This window comes from Malus domestica, chromosome 09 (genome assembly GCF_042453785.1).
Source record: "Malus domestica chromosome 09, GDT2T_hap1".
NCBI lineage: Eukaryota > Viridiplantae > Streptophyta > Magnoliopsida > Rosales > Rosaceae > Malus > Malus domestica.
Genome location: NC_091669.1, coordinates 32478546 through 32504400, shown reverse-complemented (window position 1 = coordinate 32504400; position 25855 = coordinate 32478546). Strand labels below are relative to the sequence as shown.

General features: G+C 36.7%; 3 protein-coding genes across 4 annotated transcripts; 2 read left to right on the top strand and 1 right to left on the bottom strand.

The window, feature by feature from the left end:
* The first annotated feature begins 412 nt into the window (after positions 1-412).
* Positions 413-3224, top strand: LOC103444198 (uncharacterized). Its single transcript, XM_008383122.4, has 5 exons — positions 413-599; positions 1020-1439; positions 1558-1860; positions 2754-2816; positions 2967-3224. Exons 2-5 carry the CDS (start codon positions 1035-1037, stop codon positions 3054-3056), a joined length of 861 nt encoding a protein of 286 aa, XP_008381344.3. The 5' UTR covers positions 413-599; positions 1020-1034; the 3' UTR covers positions 3057-3224.
* Positions 3225-3746: 522 nt separating this feature from the next.
* Positions 3747-5010, bottom strand: LOC103444350 (geranylgeranyl pyrophosphate synthase 7, chloroplastic-like). The gene has a single exon (XM_008383282.4). It carries the CDS (start codon positions 4994-4996, stop codon positions 3830-3832), a length of 1167 nt encoding a protein of 388 aa, XP_008381504.3. The 5' UTR covers positions 4997-5010; the 3' UTR covers positions 3747-3829.
* Positions 5011-6576: 1566 nt separating this feature from the next.
* LOC103444347 (valine--tRNA ligase, chloroplastic/mitochondrial 2) lies at positions 6577-25800 on the top strand. Of its 2 annotated transcripts, none has more exons than XM_070804616.1 (27): positions 6577-6936; positions 7218-7302; positions 8854-8980; positions 9633-9716; positions 10094-10188; positions 11570-11661; positions 12091-12144; positions 12986-13038; positions 13141-13208; positions 13803-13878; positions 15218-15301; positions 16189-16337; positions 16445-16562; positions 16697-16813; positions 17363-17583; positions 18577-18666; positions 19511-19622; positions 21042-21152; positions 21338-21475; positions 22230-22280; positions 22365-22477; positions 23122-23269; positions 23487-23591; positions 23721-23822; positions 24524-24596; positions 24733-24899; positions 25278-25800. In XM_070804616.1, exons 1-27 carry the CDS (start codon positions 6786-6788, stop codon positions 25401-25403), a joined length of 2910 nt encoding a protein of 969 aa, XP_070660717.1. In that variant the 5' UTR covers positions 6577-6785; the 3' UTR covers positions 25404-25800. The 2 variants fall into 2 exon arrangements, with proteins under 2 accessions (XP_070660717.1, XP_070660718.1); XM_070804617.1 differs by having other exon boundaries at positions 6636-6936; positions 8854-8990.
* The last annotated feature ends 55 nt before the right edge of the window (positions 25801-25855 follow it).

Here is a 25855-nt window from a genome sequence, read left to right as displayed (position 1 = left end):
ACTCCTCTTAATTATTTTCTCCAAAACTAATATAAGGTTAAACCAAATAATGTCACACACATACCTTAATACCCGCTAAGGGTAAATCCGTCGTTTTACGTCCCCGACATTAAAAGTTCGGGACGGGATGTGACATCATTAAATTTAATTTTAAATAAAAACAAAACTCCCTTAAAATAATAGTTTCGAATACCAATGCCGTACCATAGAATTTCAGTTCAGTACAATACCATCCCATTACCGATTGACACAAAAAATTTGACAAAATCAGTCTGATATGGTTGACACGGTAATTTGGCAAAAAAAATCCACACGTACTTACTCCTAGATAATACCATTTGTTCAAAAAAAAAAAAAAAAAAAAAAAAAAAGTGAACCCATATAAAACGGCGTCGTTGAGCATAGGTCTTTGAAACCCAAAATTAAAAGGAAAAGAAAAAGGCAATTTTACCCTATTTCTTTCCTCTGCTCTCTGATTTCAGCGGCAGCCCAAGATTCCTACCACCATTCGGCGGCTACCCCCCCTTTGGACAAGATTTCATCGGAAGCCGACTAATTCGAAAGAGATTTCCTCGTTCCCCACTGGTTATTTTCTTCAGGTTTTCTCCTCTCTTTTTCAAATTTCTTCAGTTTTTTTTTATTTTTTTTTATTTCGTTTTTCTTCAAATTTTCCGGCGACCCGCTGGATTAGCTTTGAATTCTGAGGTCTCTGTTTGATTCCTGGAACTTTAAATATTTTATCTTTCAAATACACACACATATATATATATATATATAATAAGGGTTTAGGGTTTAGGGTTTAGGGTACCTGAACTTCAGTTGGGAAGAAATTTGACGTATGGAACTGTAATTTTTTTTTTAAATATATATATATATATCATACTTAAGGTTTAGGGTACTTGTACTTCAGTTGTTATGAAATGTGATTTATGGAACTGTAAAAGTTTCAATTTTGAAGTGTAATTGCATATGCATATTTGCTTTAAGACTGAAAGGATTATTATTGGTAATCTGGGCAGCATTAGGGTAGAATTATGAGAGTGAAAAGGCAGAAGCGTCACCGGAAGAGTGTGAGGTTCTACACAGCATGCTACGGCTTCAGACAGCCCTACAAGGTGCTGTGCGATGTTACTTTCGTGCATCACCTTGTCACCAATCGCATTACCCCCGCTGACAAGGCCATCTCTAATGTCCTCGGTGCCCCTGTCCTGCTCTTCACCACCAATTGCGCCATTGCCGAGTTGAAACAACATGGTCCATTGCTTGGTCCTTCGTATTCACAGTCTCTTGAAGCTGCTAATAGCCTTATTACTGCAAGGTGTGATCACGAGAGTCACGTGAGTGCTGAAGATTGTATATTGGATGTTGTTGGGCAAAGTAATTCCGAGCACTTCTTTGTTGCTACTCAGCACGTTGATCTTCGTCGGAAACTTCTCAAGGTCATTATCTCACTTTATTTCTTATTATTATCTTGTTGGCCTCTTCGAATCTGTTATACAAATTCTTTTGATGTATATCCTTGAGCATGCACTGACGGAGACATCTTTTCACTTGCAGATACCAGGTGTCCCTGCTATTTATGCTCTGAGGACTGCTCTTTTGCTTGAGTCCCCTTCTGATGCCCAACACCAATTTGTCAAAGCTTCTGAAGAACAACGCTTGCATATGACTGACTTGGAATATAAGCTGTTGAAGAAGAAAAAGAATATTCCGAATTCTCTTAAAATAAACGATCCTCCTGGTGAAGAAGATGGTTCTGGAGATCAGAACATGGAAGCGCAGGCTGTAGCAAAAAGGGATACTGCTAGGATAGGATTGGGCGTGAAGGATAAAGTTCAATTTAAGAGAAAGAGGGCAAAGGTACTACCAAACTCATTTCTTTCATGTTCATATATTTTTCTTTTCCTCAACATGTCTGCTTATATTTAGTTTTATGTGAGGCATTATACTTCACCCCATCAACTTTTTCGATATGGACTCCACGTAATATGAAGTAACATGTTGGAAGGAGGACATCTGTTGTGTTTATTTGGATTATGAAAACTCTTGTTAGTATTAAATATTTTTACTATACACTATATACGGATAGGCCTTAGTATAGCTGCAATGCTGCATCATGGATTAACATTAATATGATTGATTTGAATTACACTGTATTTTATTACACAGTATCTTTCCCAACTCTGTTCCCCCCTCTTTTTTCTTACCAAGATACTCATATCAAGATATCATATTATGGAAATAATGTATATTTTCACCAGGAAGATGCTTCCCCGGATCTACGTAAAAATTCAATGAAATCTTGTTCGTGCACCTGATACTCAAACAAAGAAACAATGTTTATACATTTATTGCATGGGGGACAGGGGACTAGACCCGAATGAATCCTTAAAAAGGCAAGAAGTCTCAAAGAACTAAGATAAAATAAGGAGAACTAGTTAATCGTACATCCTGTAGTTTCCTTAGTCAGTGATTAGTAATTCGTATCTTGTTCTGCATTCAGATTTATTTGATGGCTATTTTGTGATGGACTATTTTTGAAATCAAAATCTTGTTTGAACTGGATGTTTCTGGGAGTATGAATAGATTAAATCATTGTTTCTCTTTTTCCAAATTTTTGGTAAAATTAAGTAGAAATAATTGGACCAATACAAATTATTACGTCATGGTGGCGTGCTAATACTGTTAGAAATGGTACCTTAAGATGACTGTTTCAATGTTTATGTATTGACTCCATTTCTTCCACCTTACAGGGTCCAAACCCCCTTTCGTGTAAAAAGAAAAAGACGAAAAAGCCAGATCTTCATTCTGCACAGGTGAGCTTGCAAATATTGTTTATACCACCCCCCCCCCTCCACTGTACTACTGGCTAGTCACAATAGTTGACAGCAATAGTTCGATGTCTTACTATCCTTTAAAAAATGCATGCCTTTGTGTATCTTTTGAGATTCTGAAGTTTCGTGCAGGAAAGGAAGGATGGAGATGCTACTTTGAGGAGTCGTAAGAAACGGAGTAGGTCACGGAAAGGCAAAAAGACTCTGGAGGCAGATGGTTAATGTTCCTTGGCTAAAAGGTTAATTTAGCTTTCATTCGAACGAGTTGAATGAGCAAACTGTACTTTGGTCAATTTTGGGGCAAGTGTTATTTGAGAGAAAGGTTATTTAATTCTGTCAACTAGACATCATAATTAGCTAATCATATTTATAGCCGTCACACTAAGTTCATATAGAGTTTGTTCGATTTTAAATATTTATTATCAGGATCCGTGTTCACCGCGCTCTGAAACATCCGAAAAAACTGTATTTTCCGGGAAAAAAGAGGGCTATATGTAGGCCGTTTGCTATTGCTACAAGGGCTGCTCGCCTTTATATGGCAAGCCTTGTGTCCTCGAGTAGGTTTTCTCTTGAACACTATATTCCAAGAGAACTTCCGATGAACTACTCAAACACTGCAAAGCTACTCTAGAACAATATTAAGTCACGAGAGCTCTCAAAATTACTAATTTATATTTGAAAGTTAACCCTTGAGAGTTGAGATCCTCTCTAAATCATTGTGTCTGGAGCCCAAGGATTTGAAGTTTGGGCCGTTGAATAAAGAGAGAGATAACCGGACTCTTGGTTTGTGTGTGATGCGTAAGTGAAATTGATTAATGAATATTGTATGACTCAAAATGAGTGGTACGGATTTCTAAGTCTATTGATTCTGGATACAAAGATTTGGAGAAGATCTCAATTCTACCCTTGAAATTCAAAAGAATAATTAACAAGCAATCGAAAAACAGTCTTCATTTATTAAATAAAAAAATCAAAGGACAATAAGAATTGTTCCTCTATGTCTGTCTATTGGCAATAAAATTGGCCAAATAATACAATGGAGCCGCCCTTGCAGCATCGAAATGAGCAAGCTCTTGCACTGCTTGCGCCACCAACTCGGCAGCAAAATTCTTTGCCCCTTCAATACCCATCAGCTTTGGATATGTCGCCTTATCGCTTGCCAAATCTTTCCCGGCCGTCTTCCCCAATTCCTCTGACGATTTCGTCACGTCCAAAATGTCGTCCACCACTTGAAACAACAAACCTATACACCTTGCATACTTCCTCATCCTCTCCACCTCCCCTTCACCTGCTCCTCCGATGATTGCCCCACAAACCACCGATGCCTCGAGGAGCTTCGCGGTCTTATGCACGTGAATGTACTCGAGTTCTCGCAGCGTCACTTCTTTGCCTTCGCTTTGAATGTCCACCATTTGACCCGCCACGAGGCCTAATGATCCGACGGCCGAACCAAGCTCGGTGATGGCTCGAACCACACGCTCCGGCGATACTACTTTTGTTGTCTTGGCCGCTACATGTTCAAAGGCAAGGGAAAGAAGCGCATCACCGGCTAGAACCGCGGTTTCCTCCCCAAAAGCCTTGTGGTTGGTAGGCTTCCCGCGACGAAGATCGTCGTTGTCCATGCAAGGGAGATCATCGTGAATAAGCGACATGGTGTGGATCATTTCAACGGCACAAGCTGCTGGGATTGCAAGTGACTCATCCCCTCCAACTAATTCACATGAAGCGAGACACAAAACCGGCCGCACGCGCTTTCCGCCAGCCAAAAGCGAGTACCTCATTGCCCTATGGATTTTCTTGGGGTACTGCAAAGGCACGGCCTCGTTCAACGCCTTGTCCACCATCTTTGCCTTCGTTGACATGTACTCATCGAATTTGAACACTGGAAACTGGGTGGTTTCGAGTGGTTTGGCGATTGGTTCTCCATCGACGAGCAATGGTTGGAATGCAGACGCTGAGTCAGTAACTTGTGTAGCTGTGGCCTTTATCTTCATGCGAATGAGAGCAGTTGATGAGGTTCTAGTGCTGCCATTCAGAATGTCGTTGAGACGACCAAAATTAGCAGCGGTTTTGAGAAGGGATGGAGTTTCATAGCTTAGGATAGTTGCAAAAGAAGCCATAAATTCCTTGCTTGTTGGTATCAAATTTTGGGGTGAATGCATGATGAACTTGTTAATTTGGAGTTATAAACTTGTAGTCGGAGAGGCGAAGGAATAAAAATATGCTGTTTACTATGTCAATTTGTATGGATTCATGTTATTCCATTTGATGTGGCTTTGTCTTCTATTGTATCATTTGGCCTCTAATCAATTTTCTTTTTTAATGTTTTGGATGTTTTTGGCTCTTCTCTTAGAGCATCTTCAGTGATGTTCCTCTAATTGTCCTTGCCATTGTATAAACCCTATATATAGGGTCAAGCATCTTCCAATGGGCCGGAATTAGAGTTCAGTACAGAGACTTACCGGGGTACTAAAAAGAATCCCCAAATACAATGACGTTGTAGGTACTCTCATTGGGGTGGGCCCATATTATTTTTTGAGTTGGGTGATGTTCCTCTGAATCTTCTTATAGCAACTCCAGCCCTCTCTAAGAGACTGGCCCAAAGCTTAAGAAATAGGTTGGCACCCAAAAAAACCTTTTCATCCCTAAAAATAGGCCAGCCCAAAGTCCAAGCCAGTTTGTAGGTCGGCCCAAAATTGGCTGAGATAGAAACCGGCTTATTTGGCGTCATGTTGACACCAGCATGATGTCAACGGACCACACAAATTTTTTTTGCATTAGGCGTGTGGGAAACACACGTGCGTCCTCAACACGACACGCCCGTACTGCAGGCACACTAAAGGGGTGCAAGACATGGACCACGTGGCTAAGTCTCGGCTGTTGGATTTCCAACGGTAAAATTTTTTTGAAATTCAAACCCAACGGCCAGTGATGTGGCACAATTTGGACCGTTTGATTTTCAGATCAACGGTCCAAATTTTTTGGCCAAAAACTTAAAAAAAAGGTCAGAACTTAATAATATTTTTTTATAAATAAAAAAATGTCAGAAATTAAAAGTAAATTTTTATAATAAAAAATTAATAATATTTTAATAAAATGGACTAGGCTATTTAGTTTTAGGGGTGAAGATGCACTTGACCAATTACTATTTATTGCAATCAATTACTATTCATTTGGGTGGATTAAATGGACTTTGGGCTAGCTCATTTTTTAGAGGTGGAGTTGCTCTGAGGATTTGATGCGTTGCCTTATCTCCAATATATACTAATTTGATTTGAATTGAGTGTTTCTCATTTGAGAGACGAGTAATATCTTCAATGGGCTAAGAGCTAATGAAGTCGCGCTAGTGTACCTGAGCTATGTTAGTCAAATCTAAAATGCCCATGTAGCTCTGAGCTTACTCTAAAGGCTTTCCTGTTATTCCAACTACCTTGAGTGTCATGTGTCATGAGCATAGAAAATCTTCATCCCGCAACCATGATAAACAAAGGTTTTTTTTTTTTTTAAATACAAACTATATGTCTACTCTAAACCACTCTAATAGGATAAAAGAAGGTTTGTAATAGATTAAAGTAAAAGACCTTAATGACTAGGGCAATCCATCACTAGCAATTACGATAACCAAAGCGAAAAAACAAAATCAAATTAGCTTTGCCTTTTCTATCCAATAATATATTTACACTAAAATAATATAAAAAATAAATTAGTTATAAATTCCAACAGAAGAGGTGTCCTTACAATTGAACATGAATGGTAACTAGTTGTCTTTTTAAAGAAAAAAAATCACATGGACCAAATCCGAAATAAGATCCATTCGTAATCCACAGCGTCTGCCGTTTCTCTGCCACTAAAACTAAAACCCTCCTTCTTCTTCGTAAGCTAAAGTCCTTCCAGGGTTTATGCTTATCGTCATTCCCTCACTGGAATATAAGAGCGTTTCTGTCGAGAACGATGATTCTCCAAACGACATTCCCCGGCCCCTCTCTCTGCTCGTCGTTCTCTGCTCACCGGCTCCGTCCTCTTCTCTTCTCCAGACGACGTCGTGGCCGCACAAGCCTCTCCTACTGGCATTTCAATCCTCTTAAGCCTAGGCACTTCTCAGGTAATGTTATCACCTTATCACTTTCTCTTGTCATTCTTTCTTTGTTTGGTTGCTGAGAAAATTCGGATGTTATCAGTTGGAAAGTACTGAGAATTGAATTTAATCGATCAAGAAATTGAATTTTAAACACTTTAATTCCTACTGTTTTGTTCATTGAAGTTCGTTTTATAAGATTTTTCGTAAGTTCGGTTATTATTTTGACTTCCCATCGTTCGAAACCATGGCGAAAACATTTGTGATGAATTGGGGTGGTGCATTTATCATTTCTTGTTCTATTTCAGTTGCTGCTTCCGAGAATCGTGGCTTTACGTCTCCAGAGATTGCGAAGACCTTTGATTTTTCTTCAGAAGAACGGATATACAATTGGTATATTGGTTTTTGTATGCTTTTCGTTTGCATTCTGTGCATGATCACCAAGAATTGGAGTAACCATGCCAGATATAGCTTTAGTATGGGTGCTTTGTGCTTTGGTGTTATGCACATCCTCCGGGATTTTCTTTTGTTACAATTCACTGTCGATTTCTTTTTTTCTTAAGGTGAATTGGGGAAGCTTCGGTATCTGAAGGCAGTTGTTGAATTTATTGGGGCTTATGTTGTCTGATATAATGCTATAATTCTGCTGTTAGTTCTGACTGTAGAGGCTTTGTAGTATATTCAGTGCACTGCTCTGCTTCTGTGATATTGTATTGCCTCATTGTTCATATTAACGAACTTATTTTGAAAAAGTATATAGACCCCCCATCCCAACCCACACCCAAGAAATTGATATTTCGAAATATCCCCTTTGGCCAAAAGAATTATTAACTAAAATACTATAATGATGTACTTTTTATTTTGTATATTTCCCCATTCATGTGCAAAATGATTGGAAATTTTGGAACTGAATTTTTTGTCAGGATCAGAGATGAGTTTTCACATTCTTTGAAATGGAGTTGAACAAAATGTTATGTCTATTCAGTCATTGAAAGGTAGCTTACACAATTCGGGATGACAGCACTTTTTTTTTTTGGGGAATATGTTTGGGTTGGAGTTCACATTTGACATCTTTCTCAATTCAGTTACCAATCATTCTCCAGTTGATACTAGTGCAATGCACCTGACATCATTTCCCAATTCTTCCCATATTGAAGGGCCCTTAAACCAAGGCTTAAAAAAATACATATCCCCTTAAAAACACGGTCTCTTGTCTGGAATTTTACCCGGTAGTTTTCAAGGTTTCTAGTTGATGCTTCAAAGTGCATTATGCAGGGCTGGTCCTGCCTGATACTTGTGGGGCCTTGTATAGAAAATAAATTGGGTACCTTGTATTATGCCAAAAAATACTATGAATGTTCAAAGTATTTGTTCATTTTTGGATCCATGTGTCCCCTGCTGCGTTATCAGTGAGTGCAATTCTCTCTAGCTGCGTAAACATGTTGGTACTTATTCTTCAATGTTTAATTCCTATGGAAGTCCACAAACCATATGCCTCCAGAGTACTTGGGTTTCTTGGGGCTTAGTTAAGAGAGAATCACTTTTTTGGTACCTTAAATTTTTGTTATGTTTCCTTAGTAATAATTGATCTATACCATTGCTCTACATTAGAATTAAAGATTAAGTTTCAAGAAGCTGTCTCTATTACATAATCAGATCTCTGACTTACCTCAGTGATAAAAGCTTCACTATCATGCTGCATTGGCCTATGGTGTATGTACATGGATTTAATGCTGCGACTGTAATTTTTATTAATATATTGCGAAAACTCATTCTGATCTCAACTTAAAAGAATTTATGTTGCTGTGTGTGCGTTTTCGTATTTCTTGTTTTGCCTCTACTTTCACATATCAGTTTGCAGATTTTATCAGGTGGTGCTTACTAATCTATTTATTATGCATAATCATTGCATATAACATATTCATCAATTCATCTGATTGTTAGGTGGGAGTCTCAAGGATATTTTAGGCCAAACCATGACCAAGGAAGTGATCCTTTTGTGATCTCAATGCCGCCTCCAAATGTTACTGGCTCCCTACACATGGGGCATGCAATGTTTGTGACTCTTGAGGTTGTGAAGGGTGTTTATAAGTATTGGGATTTTACATTTTTGTTAAAGTGGATATTAGTGTTTTTACCTAGCCATGCTTCTAGTCATCTTGGCACATGTAAGTGTTGATTATGATTGTCATGTCTGGCCCAGGATTGTGTTTGTTTTCTAATTGCACATTCTGGGTGAGGTTGTACAAATCTTAGTCGGCTAATAAATGCAAAAGATGTTGGGAGAGACATGTTTTGGAATATCTAAATGGAGGAATACAAAGTTGAAAGATTGGAATTGAATTGGAAGAAGTAAGGACTGGATGTGCAATGAGATTTTATACAGATGATGAAAGCAAAGTTGATAAAAATAGTAATCCTAAGTATTAACACAATGTCACTTGTACCTGTGGGCCTTGTGGTGTAGGTGTATAAACCTCTTAAATATTGATATTTTTACAATTGGAATCCCTTTCGAACCCGCGTTTCACTGTAGTTAATGATGATTGGGGTGATAATGTAATCTTGGATTATGTCAAATTGTTCCGAGGACCTAATCTAACAAAAAGAACATTACTGAACTTTTGTCTGAAAGAATGTGGTTGAACTGGGTTCAATTATTCCTAAATTTTAATTCAACTGCTTCTAATTTCTTCTATTAATTTTTCATTATTTTCTGGTAGGACATTATGGTTAGATACCATAGGATGAAGGGAAAACCAACACTTTGGCTTCCTGGGACTGACCATGCTGGTATCGCAACTCAGGTTTGTCTCTGTACCGCAAAGCCTATGTTTCAAACTTTCAATAGAAGTATTTCCACTGGTTTCGCTATTGCAATACTTCACGTCATCTTCATTTATAATTTTCTGTGTTCTACAACTGCTTGTATTGCAACTTCCTATATAATTCTGGAAGAGTTGAAACTGCTTTGATCTGATTCTTTCTTTATTTTTTGAGTACATTATTGGGATTTGTTTTTTTTTTTCTAATGATAACTTAGTAGGTAAATTTTGGAATCTATATTTGTTCATTGCCTTTGATTCTGTCTTAATATGCACCTTTTTGTATTACATAAAATTGTAACTTACCTATCTTAGTTTGAATTGTTTTGCTCATACTACCATTACTCTTTTTCTACCAGCTGGTTGTGGAAAAAATGCTTGCATCTGAAGGAATTAAAAGGGTTGACTTGGGTCGAGATGAGTTTGTGAGTAAAGTTTGGGAGTGGAAAGAGAAGTACATATTCTTATCTATCTTCCATTGTTTATCTTCTCTCTCTCTCTCTCTCTCTTGTGCATTGTACCGTACTATATTTTTTTGTGGTTAAGCTAGTAAAAAGAGAGAAAAACTGTTTTTTTTTTTTTGTCACAACATGTAGAATTCCTTGTACAGGATGTTGCTATGGCCTTCATAAAGTTATATTACCATTTGGTGTACACTGATTCACTGATAAATAATATTGTTTCTTTTCAAAAAAGAGAAAAAAATCTGGCAAAACAATTTTGGTGTACACTGAATATCTGATAAATATATACATTGGTCTATGGCATATCTACTGAACATATTAGGTTTCTCTTTTGATTTTGTGCATTATCTCTTCTAAATATCTAGTAAGTTCTTTATTCGTAAAGATGCCTTTTTGGAGAATGGCCACTAAAGACGCTGAAAGCAAACTAGGATTGTATGAAAGTCTCATTTCACAAGCCAACACTGGGTGGGACAAAAATTGGCCTTTGAAAAAAGATAAATTAGATACCCAAATTACAGTGTTTAGTAGGCTGCTCTCATAGATAAATTAGAACTCGAGCCAAGTTCTCGGACATGGATTGTGTTTTCTTTAATGAAAAATAAATCTGTGGATGTTAATGTATATACACAGAAGGTGAATAGAACACTCAAAAAGGAGACTTAACTCTAGAATCTAGAGAAAGCAAAGTCGATGGGATAAAAAGGAGGAAAACATAAGATAGACATCATATGGTTATAGAGAAGAGATAAAATTATTTTCAGTTCCGAAAAGTGCTATTTTGCTGCCACAAAAACTTTGGCATTTTGATTCGACCATATGTAACAAAAAACCTAGAAACACAGAAATAGAATTCTAAGGTTAACATGTTCCACGCCTGCTAAACTCGCATTCCAATTAAAATGCAGTCTATGACTAACTTGGCATAATTCACACCATGGTAGTCATTGCAATTACAAACTTCCATTCTTCCCTTGCAACCAGGCAATATAGAAAAAGTTAATCAACTGACTCCTAGTACTCATAGTTTTATTCCTGCAGCATGAATGAATGATCATCGTATTCTGCTTCTGAGGATTAGCTAAGTTAAAGATTCTACTGAAAAGTAACCTACACCAGTCATTTGTTTCAAAAAGCATGCCTATTTTTGAAGAAATACCATAGAGTAAAATCTTGTGCAGTTGTGATTCTGTTCTGAATTCTCGTCTTTTATATTCAAAATTTGTGGAACCATATATGAGTAGATTTGCAATTTACTAATTTATACTAAAAACAATTCCCATAAAGAGTGAATTGCTACCATTAATGTTTAAATGAAATTTGTTATTTCTTGTTATTTCTTAATAGATTATTTATTATTTATAATATCAGATATGGTGGAACCATCATCAATCAGATCAAAAGACTTGGTGCTTCTTGTGATTGGAATAGAGAACATTTCACCCTTGATGAACAGCTAAGTCGTAAGGCATTTTTCTATCTTGTAGAACTCTCGTCAATTGTGAAAGTATGTATGAAATGTAAACCTGGGGGGAGTGTTGTCGAGTTTCCATGAGTAGTAACTACGGTAGGGTAACTAATGAATTGTTTAGGAAAATACGCAAAAGTTATTGATTTATTGATTTTTATTTTTTGTTATACAAGCGATATTGGGGGAGGGGGGAACCGAACCTAGGACCTCGGGTGCATGGGTAAATGCGCTTAACCACTTGAGCTACCAGCCCCTTGCATAAGCAAGGGTTATTAAAACCTTTTTTTAGGGCTCCAAGATGTAATAAAAGGAGCAGTTTTAACTTTAAAGGTCACTAATGTTGTTAGGAGCTAGTAAATGTTGTATTGTGGTCATTTTTATTTTTTATCTCTGAAAAATCATATCCTTTTACTCCATGCAGGTGCTGTTATTGAGGCCTTTGTCAGACTACATGAGAAAGGTTTAATCTATCAAGGTATAGCCCTAAGTTCCCCTTAAAGTTGTTCCATAATCCTAGATTCCAAAGAACTTTGTTGTGGCCTGTGTCTTTTTTAATGGAGTTCTGAAGGTGGGTTTGTTTTGCTGCTGAATCCCGTTGTCTTTAGTTTTTGTTATTCTCTAGAATCTCTACTTCATTTTGTGACAACTATTCTCATCATTTGAAGTTCTTAGCTTTAAGTTATCATCATGTGTGTGGGATGGCTAGTTGTCTGTAACAATAAGCTGCTATATGCTTTGCAGCATGCCAACTTTGTGAAACATTACGTTGATTCGTTGTATCAGTATTTAGTTGAGTCTTTCTGTTAAAAGATACTTTTTCATTAATTCTGTGTGGTGCCTTTTAGGAAATATATGATGACATATTTGTACAACAAATATGCTACTAGCTTCGTGTTGGATAGGTTTCGTGTTTGTGAAATTTTGAAAGAATTGAATTATTTTTGAAAATTTGAAATATATGGTGACATATTAATCTGATAAAGAACTGGTATGTCAGAATTTTCGTTAAATTCTTGTATATTGAAGTCTTAAGCTGACAGTTTTTTCTTCTGAATAATAGCAAAAGTCAAGATGTATGGAATTAGCTGTCTTCTGTTTGTAACGATTATGTTTCTATGGTGACTGAAGCAAACATTTCTGTCATAACAGTTCAAGTTATATTCACCTTATCATTTTACACTTTTTTCCTGAAACTTTTCCTCTAGGTTTTGAGTTGATTTTTGGAAGAGCCAGCTCTCGCGTTATCGTTCACAAGAAAGTGTGATTTACAGCCAAGTAAAAACTGATGTATATTTTTTATTTGTTTATTAACTTAGGGTCCTACATGGTGAACTGGTCTCCTAGTCTACAGACTGCTGTTTCTGACTTGGTAAGTTTCATCTGGTCTCATGTAGATGTTACTCTCTAATCTTGATTCAGCTTGTGCTTTTAAAATGCGATATTTGACCTGGCCCTTAATATTTGTGAACAGGAAGTAGAATATCATGAAGAATCCGGAACTCTTTATCATCTTAAGTATCGTGTTGCTGGAGGCCTAAAGTAATTGCCAGCTGACCATTTCTCATTCCTTTATGAAATGTGATTTTAATGTTATACATATTAGAGTGTAGAAGCATATGTTATCTGTTGTGCTATGCTATGACTGTGCTGATGCAAAATATTATGTTTATATATGGTTGCTAAGGCAGATATTGGGTTAATCCTCTCAGCTCTGTGGAGTTGCTTTTTTCTCTTCCTGTTTCTGTTTGGGGTGGTTTGCTTGACCACGTTTTTGTTGTTTCTGCTTCTTTCCTCTTTTGACATAATTTTTTATTTATAAAAAAAACAATTTGATCCCTCTACAGAGGAAAATTTATTGGCACAATAACTGTGACATCTCATAGGTCAAACATTGGTAGTTTAGTTTGTGTTTGACAACTAACTAATATAAGAACAAAAATATGTTTATTTTCTACAAGATTTTGGGAGTCCTTAAATTTTACGATCTTTATCAGTCTTTCACTTATATGATAAACTTGGTTGCACATGATAATATGTTTGTTTGTATATTCTTCTACACCTGTGTGTCTTTGATGAGCTCTAACAATTTTCCGAGTTACATTATGCACTCTCATTGGTACCACCTGTACTCAGGTCTGACTATTTGACAATAGCAACAACACGTCCGGAGACATTATTTGGTGATGTAGCTATTGCTGTGCATCCTGAGGTAGGGTTATTTTGCTTGCATTTCTGGCTTTCTTTAGGAGTTTAGTAATGAATTGACCAGGTGATGACAATGCTTTTTTGGTAAATAACGTTTAAGCAATTTAGAAAGGTTAATAGGGTAAAACATTTTGGACATTACTTTTGATTCTTTTGGACCAACATCTATTTACCTGATCTTTTATATAAATTCCTAACCTAGGTTTTTTTATGAAGATCTAGATTAATAAATAGGTGCTTAAGTCTTTAAATTCTATTAATGTAATGTTTACTTAAAAATTCTGCATGCACAATGGTCTGAGGTCTATGCATATATTGCTTAATTTTCTGAATTCTACAGCATGAAACCTAAGCTTGTATGTTTACGTAGTTACCTTTGTTTTCTTCCTTGTTTAGTATTGTTTAATTTCTTTTAATAAAAATTTTACTATTATTATGGGGAGGGATTACAATAATTTAGGTGAGGGGGGAGTTTTGAACCCAAGACACATGTGTAGAAACCCAACATCCTATCCACTAGGATATTGGACCACATGCAGCTCTTATTTCTTTAGTATTGTTTAATTAACAACAAATCGAGGTGTAAGAAGTGCTAGATGTACAACTGTTTTTAGTGTTGAAATTACTTTGTATTCCCTGTTTGGGAAATTCTGATATGTTTTGTTTTTTGACTCCTCATGGTCATGTTCACCTACATTTGAATCCAAGGAGTCTTTTTTTTTTTTTTTTTTGCCTGAATGAAGAACCCTCATTATTTATAAAGGGAAAATTTCAATCCGTGTCAGTCTAGATCACTTTGGCATATTTATTTTATGAACTAAGAGACCTAAAAGGCCACCAGCACAGCCACACATATGGGCCAACCAAATAGCGTAATACCGTCGCAACACCTAGTCCAATACGACAGACCAGCCTAGATGAATCATACTAAATGGAACATGCCTAATGTGTTTCGGAAAGCATGGCCACAAGAAATCAACTGTCCCACGATGAAATCAACTTTTATTCCCTATCTTCAACACTTCTTCCTTTCCCACCACACCCCCCCAAATAGAGTTCAAAACTACACAATACGGGTCTTATTCTTCAAAAAAATCCATGACAACCCACTCTATGCTGAATGCAAACCAGAAATTACTAATATGTGACCCAAAGGAACAATATAGGAACATATGTTTGGATGTTTCACTCAGCTGTTATGCCCTTGGACAATGCTGGTCTCTATAATATTTGGCTCTGTGCTTTTTCCATGTTTTGAAAGAATTAATTTACCTTATCCACATTTTATAGTTTTTCTTTCTATTCTTCTCCAATGGTATGTACTGTTTGATAATGGCATGCAGGATGATCGATATTCTAAATATATTAACAGAATGGCTATAGTGCCGTTGACATATGGCTGTCACGTCCCTATCATCGCTGACAAGGTAAAGCATCTTAGACTACTTTTCTATATCAACCATTGTATTCGATGTTGTAGTTTTATTGTTGGTATGATGCTAAATCCCAGTTACTGATGCTGAGTCTCTGATAGATATCATGCTCTAACAGTAATGTCTAGGGATGTTTAGAAGTAGAAAGTTAATATGGGAGTGAATTTATTAGTGAATGCCTCTTTGATTGGGCATGGGTCTGTCTGCAGTTCCTTACATCGATTAATAAGTATGGTAGAAAACGAGTGCAAGGTTAGAAATCAAGAAAAGTATTGACAGGTTTAAAGTTAGTTTCTTATTCTTAATCATGTCAAAAGTTCTTCCCAAGTCCCTTACCCTAGATTTATGTGTTGGTTTTTGTTCTGTTTTTCTTTTTGGTGCCTGCCTGAACACTTTCTTGATTCACCACTTCAGCTTATTCACTTGCTGTAAAGTTTATAATGTAGCAGAATACTTATTTTAGGCTTTCTTTATTTTTCCCTGCTATATAAAACAAACACAAGGAATATTGTGGTTATGTCCTTGACTCCTTGCAGAACTATAAAGTAGTTTTTTGTTTTCAATACTAAATTACGTAATTAATTAGAATCCTATGCTTTGAAAAGTAAAATTAGAATCCCGTCCTTAGCAAAATTATATCTGATTTGGTTACTGAATCAAGAGTATTATGCAAAGCGCCGGACCTGCTGTCTGGGCTTTACTTCTTTTATAAGGCGTCACTAGTAATCAGAAAATGTGAAATGTCACCAGAAGATAGGTATTTGTTTTTGTTGATATTTCCAGTTCGCTATTTGTTGAATGATTACCTTTAACTGCCTGCCTGAATCTCCTATAATTCCCGGTAAATAACTCGATTTGTGGAACATTAATTGTTTTGGCAGCATGTTGATAAAGACTTTGGCACTGGTGTGTTAAAGATAAGCCCTGGACATGATCATAATGATTACAATCTTGCAAGAAAGCTTGGTCTTCCCATACTTAATGTCATGAACAAGGATGGAACACTAAACAAGGTTGCCGGACTGTACTGGTAAATGCTGTATCAGTTTTCTTGGATTGTTGAACTTGAATTCACTGGAGAACTACATCTTTTATCTTATATCTTATATTTGGTAATGAAACCTGTGATTCTGTCAGTGGCCTTGATCGGTTTGAGGCCCGGAAGAAACTTTGGGCAGATTTGGAGGAGACTGGTTTAGCTGTAAAGAAAGAACCACACAGCCTACGAGTTCCCAGATCTCAGCGTGGTGGAGAAGTGAGTTGGTAGCTTTTTTGTATTTGGGTTTTGAACTTTAATAGTTTGAAACGATTGTGATTTTCTATGAAGATTTTGTTACCTTCACTATATATATTTTCATTCTTTTGTCCTCTAATTGTTTTCAATATCAGGTTATAGAGCCACTTGTAAGCAAGCAGTGGTTTGTAACGATGGAGCCCTTAGCCGACAAAGCCCTTAGTGCTGTTGAAAAAGGAGACTTGAAAATTATACCTGAAAGATTTGAAAAGGTATGCGTTATTTGGCCTTATATTGACTCCTCTGGGATACCAAAAAGTAGTTTTCCTCTCCTTTCTGTTGGAGCCTTCAAGTACAAAATGAATAAAAAATAAAATAAAATAAACCTATGGAGCTGTTTTCTTTTCTTTTATTATGACTAGAAGCATAAGTTTCTTTTTTTCAACTTTTTTGCTTAAGCATCTGATCGATGATGCAGAAACAGAAAATTTAGTGAGAGAAGAAAGGTATAAATAGTGAGTTAATTTACCTAGTTAACCTTAATTTTCAAAATAATATTAACTCAGTGAAAAGGAGCATAATTGACATTTTGAATCTTTAGTTGACAGAAAAAGGTTTGCTTAAATAAAACAGATTAATAGGTCTGTTCCCAGCACTAGCGCTGATGTCTGTTTTTACACCTCTATTTCTCTGTATTGCATCGCAAAAAGAGTAGCTTATGTCGATAATGCAACAAGTTCTCTTCCCCATTTAGGCAGTGGCTTACCGAGAGAGATTTGCTATATTCTATACTCACACCCGTGCCTTCTATTAAATAACAGATTTACAATCATTGGCTATCGAATATTAAGGATTGGTGCATAAGCAGACAACTGTGGTGGGGACATCGAATACCAGTTTGGTACATTGTGGGTAAAGACTGTGAAGAAGAATATATAGTTGCAAGGAGTGAGGATGAGGCTCTTGGGAAAGCTCAAGAAAAATACGGAAAAGATGTGAAAATATATCAGGATCCGGATGTTCTTGACACATGGTTTTCGAGGTCTGTTGCTCACGGGATTGCCAATTATTAAATTTTTTGTGTAATTTGTTTACTAGAAACTCTGAAGTCCCACTTTATTTTTACAATTTTGAAAGCTGCCTAATTTTTGGGTAAGTTATCCAAAATTACCATGTTCTGTGCTATGTAGAATATAAAAGGTTATTAGACCAAGTGGTAAGTGGAGTAGGAAAAAGAGTTAGAACTAGGAGATGTGATTAGTTAGACTTCATCCAGTTACCAAAGAAAACAACAAAGATTTTAAGAATATCCATTAGAATGCTTATACTCAATCATGCTCGATGAAATCAAGGAGTTCTTGCGCAAAAAGTTTCAAATTCGTGTATATGTTGATGGCAGTGGGACAATCTATTTTCATCCAATGTGTCATATATCATAAAAGACATGTTTACTTGATGCATTATTATTTGGTTTAGTATTTCCGCATGATTCATACAAAGTTTCATGCTTTAAAGTTAATTCCTTGAAATTTACATCGAGACTGACATTTTCTTTCTTGGGTAAGAGGGACTTTACTATTTTCTTTTTGTATCATATACCTAAAACTTTGAAGACTCTAGCCAACGCTTCTAGGATTTAAGATTTAAATGCCCTATTTAGAAATTTTGTCTTAGCCCATGAATACAGTTTTATGCAGTTGTTTGAAGGGATTATGTGACCAAGTTGACTGTTTATGTAGTTGTAATGGGAATTGTACATGATCTTTCGAACTAATAACTATAAATACGGAACTAATTTGGTAACTTCTAAATCGAACTGATATCTAATTCATGATCTTTGAATTTGTAAGCAATGAAGCAACATATTGTTTTTAGTACTATAGTTTTTATTACATTTCTATGTTTTTTTTCTGCTGCATGTGGAAGCTTTTGATTCTCAATTACTGCATACTTGGCCTCTTTTTAATCCACATCAAGGCTTCATATATTTGAGATTCTCTGGAATTTGACTGAATATCTCTTTTCCTTTTCACAGTGCACTGTGGCCTTTCAGTACTCTTGGATGGCCAGATGAGTCAGTTGAGGATTTTAAGCGGTTTTATCCTACAACAATGCTTGAAACTGGGTAAGTGCATCCCTTGCCAACCAAGCATTTGCTCTCTCTCTCTCTCTCTCTCTCTCTCCCCTTCCGTACCAAGCTTCTAGAAAACCTACTACCCCTCATCTCCCCTTCCTTTGTCCACCAAGACTAACCATACCATCTTCTCTTTTAGGGCTGCTTCTATGGCTCTTGGTGTCTTAATAGACAATTGTTTCTAGATTTGTTCTTCAAGCCCAACCCATTCCCAATATTCGGGATTGTTGTCCCCGTTGTGCAGGGGGGTAGGGTATTTTTCTTCTGGCCCCGATGGTATGGTAGCTGGAGGATGAGATCTCTTCCATTTGTATGCTCTTAAATGAGAAATTTGAGGACTGATATGATATTGTGGGGGCTGAACAAGATGGGAGTGTTTTATGCAAATTGAAAAGGTCTTTTTCTATGGCATTCCTGGGGAGTGAGCAATGGCTTTTTCCTTGCACTGCAGTTTGGCGTGCTAATGCATATATAAGGCATAATTTTTAGTGGTAGTTAGTTGAAGCGAAATCTTCTCTTTGATTACCAATTATATTAAATGAGAAAATTTACACGGATGCTATTTGACTTGTTATACGCCAAATAGTAGTTAAATCTGCTTCTTCATAAATTCTTTACCAATTATATGGTAGTGGATTCATGTACCACAAGTTTCGTTTACAGGCTCATGATTTATATTTTTTTCAATTAATAATAGTGTCCGTATCAGTTTTTATTTCGTGGTAGATGATTTATCACTAATTTGTATGGTTTAATAACTTTATTATTTGGTGATCAAGCCTGCTTCTTTGAAAAGGTGGTTGAAGTTTATATTATTTGTTGAATGTTTGTACAGGCATGACATATTGTTCTTCTGGGTTGCGAGGATGGTCATGATGGGAATTGAATTCACAGGGACAGTGCCATTTAAATACATTTATTTACACGGTCTTATCAGGGATTCACAAGTAAGTTGAAAATGCACAATAAATACTACTGCATCAATCTTGATTTTGTATTTTAAATGTCTTTTTAGCTTGTCATTGTTTTTTGAGTATTAAATAGTTTATTCCCAAGCTCTCCCTTGTGTGCTTACTTTGACTATCCTTCAAATTATTTGCTAGCAAGGTTTCTGATTATATGGATGTCGTTAATTTGTGGGTTACATTTTGCACGGTGTGTAGGGTTAATTGTCTTTTGGGAGAGTGCTGATTCTGCTCTCTCTTTGTATTTCCTGTTAGTTTTCTTTTCTGTTCTGAGTGGTTCTTGTGGTAGTTTTCTTTTCTGTTCTGAGTGGTTCTTGTGGTCTTCTTGACCACCTGACTTCCTCTTTGTATTTTTTCTCTTTCAGTACGATTGGCTCTTTATCCAAAATATTATTTCCACGGTTTTTGGGTTGTCCTCCTTGGACGGATTTCAGATTTTTTTTTTTTCTAATCTTGTATTTTCCAGATTACTTCCAACAATCTGATAAGACACCAGTTGCTTCTCACAATTCATGCAAGATCGATTCTTAAAGAATATCTGGGTGAGATTGAATGCAAAATAGGGTTTTGCAAGTGGTGGACCAATCTATAAACCTGAGAGAGAGAGAGAGAGAGAGAGAGAGATGATAAGACACCAGTTGCTTCACACAATTCATGCAAGGGCGATTCTTAAAGAATTTCTGCATGAGATTGAATGCAATTGTTTTGCAAGTGTTGGACCAAAAATCAGTGAGAGAGAGAGAGAGACGTAACTGTTTGGATGGCTTTCTTTACCGAAACTCCCAAATGGACTTTCAATCTGAAATGAAAGCAGGGAAATCTTCTTGAGCCCAGAAAAATTTAAAGAATCATTAAAAATGAACTGAAAATCCAATACTATATGTCTCACCTTGTGAGACCCTAAACACCTCTACTTACACCTTCACCTCTGAAAACACTGCTATAAACCATTGTTTTATACTTACAATGTGTCTTGGCATGTCTACATGAAGTCTTTTTTTTTTTTTTTTTTTGAACGGTAATCAGTTAATTTAGAGGGATATTCTCCTTGTGTAGTCTGGTGCTCATGCAGAAGATATTGTCAGACTCTTAAGGATGAGACATTCCTTGTTTGATAATTAGGCTAATGTCTGGAGATTACTCTTCATGTGGTGACTAGTTTTAGTATCATCTTGTAAATTACATGTGTATACTATTCGTGTAAATCAACCACGAGTCTCTTTGGGCTCTTTTAACAGTTATTAATTATCCAACAAAAGAGAATGTAGTCAGACAAAACCCTTGATTGTTCCTTCTTTTTTTTATTCTTTTTTTTTAATCTATTCTCTAAAGCATTTGTACTCTACTCTTACGTGTCTGATGTTGCAAGATATGAAATAATTTGTGTAACAATCATTTCAGGGCCGAAAGATGTCGAAAACATTGGGGAATGTAATAGATCCATTAGACACAATCAAGGAATATGGCACAGATGCTTTAAGATTTACAATTGCTCTAGGGACTGCTGGCCAGGTTTGTTTTGTCGTCACTTTACTTATGAATGAATTCTGCATTTATTCAAAATTGTCACTTTTAAAAACAAACCGATTTTACTTTATTTGCTGACGAGAAATAGGTGTATGCAGTCTTCAGCTGTTGCATGTTAATAGTTTGATACAACTACCATTCTGGCTGATTTGGGTGTTCTTGTCGTCCAGGACCTTAATTTATCCACTGAGAGGTTGACATCCAACAAGGCCTTCACTAATAAACTATGGAATGCTGGAAAGTTTGTATTGCAGAATTTACCCAGTCAAAGCGAAGCATCAACTTGGGAAAATATACTTTCTTATAAGGTTTGTTGTTAACACAATCTCAACATCAACTTGGGAAAATATACTTTCTTATAAGGTTTGTTGTTAACACAATCTCAAGTCATACAAGAAAACTTAAGTTGCATACGTTTCCCACTGAGCTATGAAGTATAACTTCCTCTCTCAAGGATTGACCAGACAATGCTCCACCCAGTCTCATATATGTATCTCTAAACTGATAACTTCCACTTTTGAGGATTCACGAGAACTTAAATTGACCTGATATCACTAAAGTTATCCCCAATCTCGTATATGTATCACAAACTTGTCTGCAAGGTACAACATTTCTGAACCTGTCTGAATGCATTTAGTGAGTTCTCAATTACCAAAGCAAATGGGCAGGCTTAATTTCGGTTGATGCTGCTCTTTTATAATTGAAAGTTCTCTAAAGATTTCTTACAAATTACTTCACTTGCTATGGTTGTCTTTCTCACTTTTACTCTCTGAATTTGTCCATACAATGTTAAATTAGCCAATAGCACACTGGCTAATTGTCTCATGAATGGGAATCAAATAGATTCTCCATGTACATGTCATAACCACTCTATCTCTCCACATTCCATAAGATGCAATCATCTGGTGCTATATCATATCATGGCCCATAATTGTATCTTGCATTTCTCCACTAAATATTAGAAATTTCAATCTTACTGTACTTTAGCAGTGGTTGTATTTACATTATAGGATGTTGAGTATTACTTGTATTGCTTCTTAATTCAAGACAATGCTTTTTCAGTTTGATAAAGTGGATCTCCTAGACAAGCTACCGTTACCAGAATCTTGGGTGGTAAGATAATTGTCAGATTAATTTTCTTTATTGCCTGTTGATTTTACTTCTTTGTTTAACCACTCACTTTCCTTCCTTTTTCAGATTTCAAAACTTCATTTGCTTATTGACACAGTCACCGCAAGCTATGACAAATTTTTCTTTGGAGATGTTGGAAGAGAGACGTATGAATTCTTTTGGGGTGATTTTGCTGATTGGTATGTTTGGAGTTTTCATTCAAATGTTTACCATCAGATAATTATTGAAAGCGTCATCTTATGTTCCTATCTATTCATTAAGAAAAATTAAACACAAACTGGCAGAACACTTCTCCAAAGGTGTTGAGGACATAAATTTTTGTGGATTCTAAGCCTTGCATGGAAATCTACAATGTTTTTAGACTTTCCACTCAATGCCAATTGGTTTTTGGTTGGATACTCTAGCTTTAACAATTTATGCAAGAACAATCCATGTGTCAAGCCAAGCGCCTGCTGGTTTGGGGTTGGTTGCTACTTTAAGAATGTTCATTGGATACTGTGAACAACCTTGTGTAGCCTAGCTAGATGACTGGACAACCTCTCCCCTGGTTTGGGGTTGGTGCTACTTTAACAGCTTTCTTTTTGTCTGCTGTTATGTAATACTATGAGGTTCATCTCTGTTTTGTATAGCCTAGCAGACGACTGGACAACTTTCTCCCTGTATTGTTTTGCTCTGTTTTTTATCATTGAAAGTGTGTTTCTTACTACATAACAGAAAAAAATGTTAACCGTTTTCTTTTTCCTTTTGTTATTATCTTCTGCGGCTCTGCCTAACTCGGATGCATTACATCTTTGTCAACTGTTGTCTTTTTTCATTTATGCAGGTATATAGAGGCCAGCAAAGCTCGTCTTTACCACTCTGGTGGTGATTCAGTTGCTTCTGTCACACAGGCAGTTCTATTGTATGTTTTTGAAAACATACTTAAATTGCTACACCCCTTCATGCCATTTGTGACCGAGGAACTCTGGCAGGTAAACTGATTCACTGTATTCACCATTTGTTTTAAATTCAACTTCTCTACCGATAAGGTATTTATTATTTTCTTAAGGTTTAATTATTAAAATAAGAAATTTTGCTTAGGGTTTAAGGTGGACTGCTTGCATTATAGGTGGACTGCTTGTTCACCTTCATTGTACTGTTATCCCTGATAATGTTTCACTGTTAAAATGAATGATTGATTTGATATAGGCACTCCCCTTTCGGAAAGAAGCTCTTATTGTATCTCCATGGCCACTGACTTCACTTCCAAGGCAGAGCAACTCGATTAAAAAGTTTGAGAATTTACAGGCATTGGTGAGTAGATATTCCTTCGTCCTTGTTTATTGCTCCATATCCAAGTCCATCTGGCACAGCTGGTATCTTCTATATTTTTCTTGTAGTCAATTAATTAAATCACTAAGTTTGCTTCTTTGTTATTCTTAGACTAGAGCTATCAGAAATGCTCGAGCAGAATATTCTGTTGAGCCTGTAAAGCGTATATCAGCATCAATAGTTGCAAATGAAGAAGTCACTGAATACATAATGGTACGTATTCATTCTCCAGCCATGATTTTGCACTTGATTAAAATGTAAGAGCTGATGAGGTGCTTATTAAGTATGTTCCTGTATTATTTTGCACTTTTATAGTAAGAAAGATATGAGAGGTCGCACTTGGTGCGATGGCAAGTGCCTTCGCCCATGAGCGGTAGGTCTCGGGTTCGAGACTTGGGAGCAGCCTCTCCATAAATGGGGGTAAGGCTAGCCGACATTCACCTCTCCCAGACCCTGCGTAAAGCGGGAGCCTTGTGCACTGGGTACGACCTTTTTTATAGTAAGAAAGATATGAATGAACTGTGACTGTATAGAAAATTGGTGGATCATTATTGGACCTTCCTGTTAGTGTAGACACTATAGAGCCACAGACTGAATCATAAATCATATCGTAAAGCTGTCCATGCCCCATGAAACCGTTGTGCGAGATCCCACTGGGCCAATCGTGGCCCTGATATAGCAAAACGAAGTCAGGACTGGTCCTAATTGCTGAATCATGCATATGTTCTTCGAGAGTTTCATGCGTCTGAAGTCTCATCTGAGCTCGGATTTCAAATTTTTTTCAGTGAAAATTGAGATGACTAGTTGCTGTCCCTGCTCTTTTGATAAGTTGTTTATTTATGTGCATATATGTTTGGACATAATTATCATTCGCACTAACTCACGTAAATATTTGAATTTATATTTTGATGCAGAAAGAAAAGGAGGTTTTAACTCTTCTGTCCAGGCTAGATTTGCAAAACGTCCATTTTACAGATTCTCCTCCAGGCACATTTCTTCATGGATTATTTTCCATTTGACAAAGGACCGGAAATGTTCATGTTTATTGTCATTTATTTTTATGGATTTATATGGTCTGATGTTGAGGCATATATTTTGGTGGATGTCATGTATTTTACTTCAGGGAACGCGGATCAATCAGTCCACCTTGTAGCTGGTGAAGGACTAGAGGCATATCTCCCTCTTGCTGACATGATTGATATTACTGCCGAAATCCAACGCCTATCTAAGAGACTTTCCAAGATGCAGGCGGAATATGATGGACTTAAAGCTCGGCTCAGCTCTCCTAAAGTATGAATTCTGTTAATCATGTTCAAGCACTTGGCAGTTGGCATTGATAGGCGAAAGTATTTGACATGTCTTCTTCCCTAAAGATCCATCGAATGAAATGATTGGATTTCGATTTTGCTAACAGGGATAATTAGTAAAAAGTAACCAAACTTAAATAAAACCTAAAACATTTAGTAGGATGCATTGGAATAACTAGATATAAACAAAAAGTCCTTACACATAATGGTTCGCTTAAGATAGCTGGAACTATTAGAAAATTTCGCTTATTATGATGCATGCATGTTGAGTCCTTTCTTTCTTTAGTATAGTTCCTTCCCATGCTGTTCATGCATGCCCAGGTATCATGTAACTCTGACGATATCAGCGTTGTACATGCAGTTTGTAGAGAAAGCTCCTGAGGATATTGTCCGTGGAGTGCAAGAAAAGGCGGCAGAAACAGAAGAGAAGATTACTCTCACCAAAAACCGTTTAGCATTACTCGAATCAAGTGTTCTGGTCACATAATAAGACCCTCTGCCTGTCATCTATAGCATCCGTCCATCTTAATTGGAAATATCTGCCTGCCAGATTGATATTCAATTGTCCATGGACTCAAGCCTATGGGATTTACATCTTCTGCATTGTAACACTAGTGATCGGTGAACGTTTTCTCGACAACAATTTCTTACCATCTGGAGGATCTGAGGATAGGTGTGCAGTCGAAGAAGTCTGGATGAATAGAAACTCCCGTAGCTCATGCTAACGAAAGACCACTTGATAGACAGATCGAAGTGTCAACAAAAGCGTCCGCCCGAGAGATGCCTTGCTATTGTTGTCTTCCGGTGACGATGGTTGTACATTATTCAGATTCTAATGACATTTTTCTTACAATATAAGGGTACGTAGTTAAGGCTGTAGCCAATTCTGTGCCCTTTACTTATTTGTAGAAATATCACGACGCTAACAGCTAACAGGAT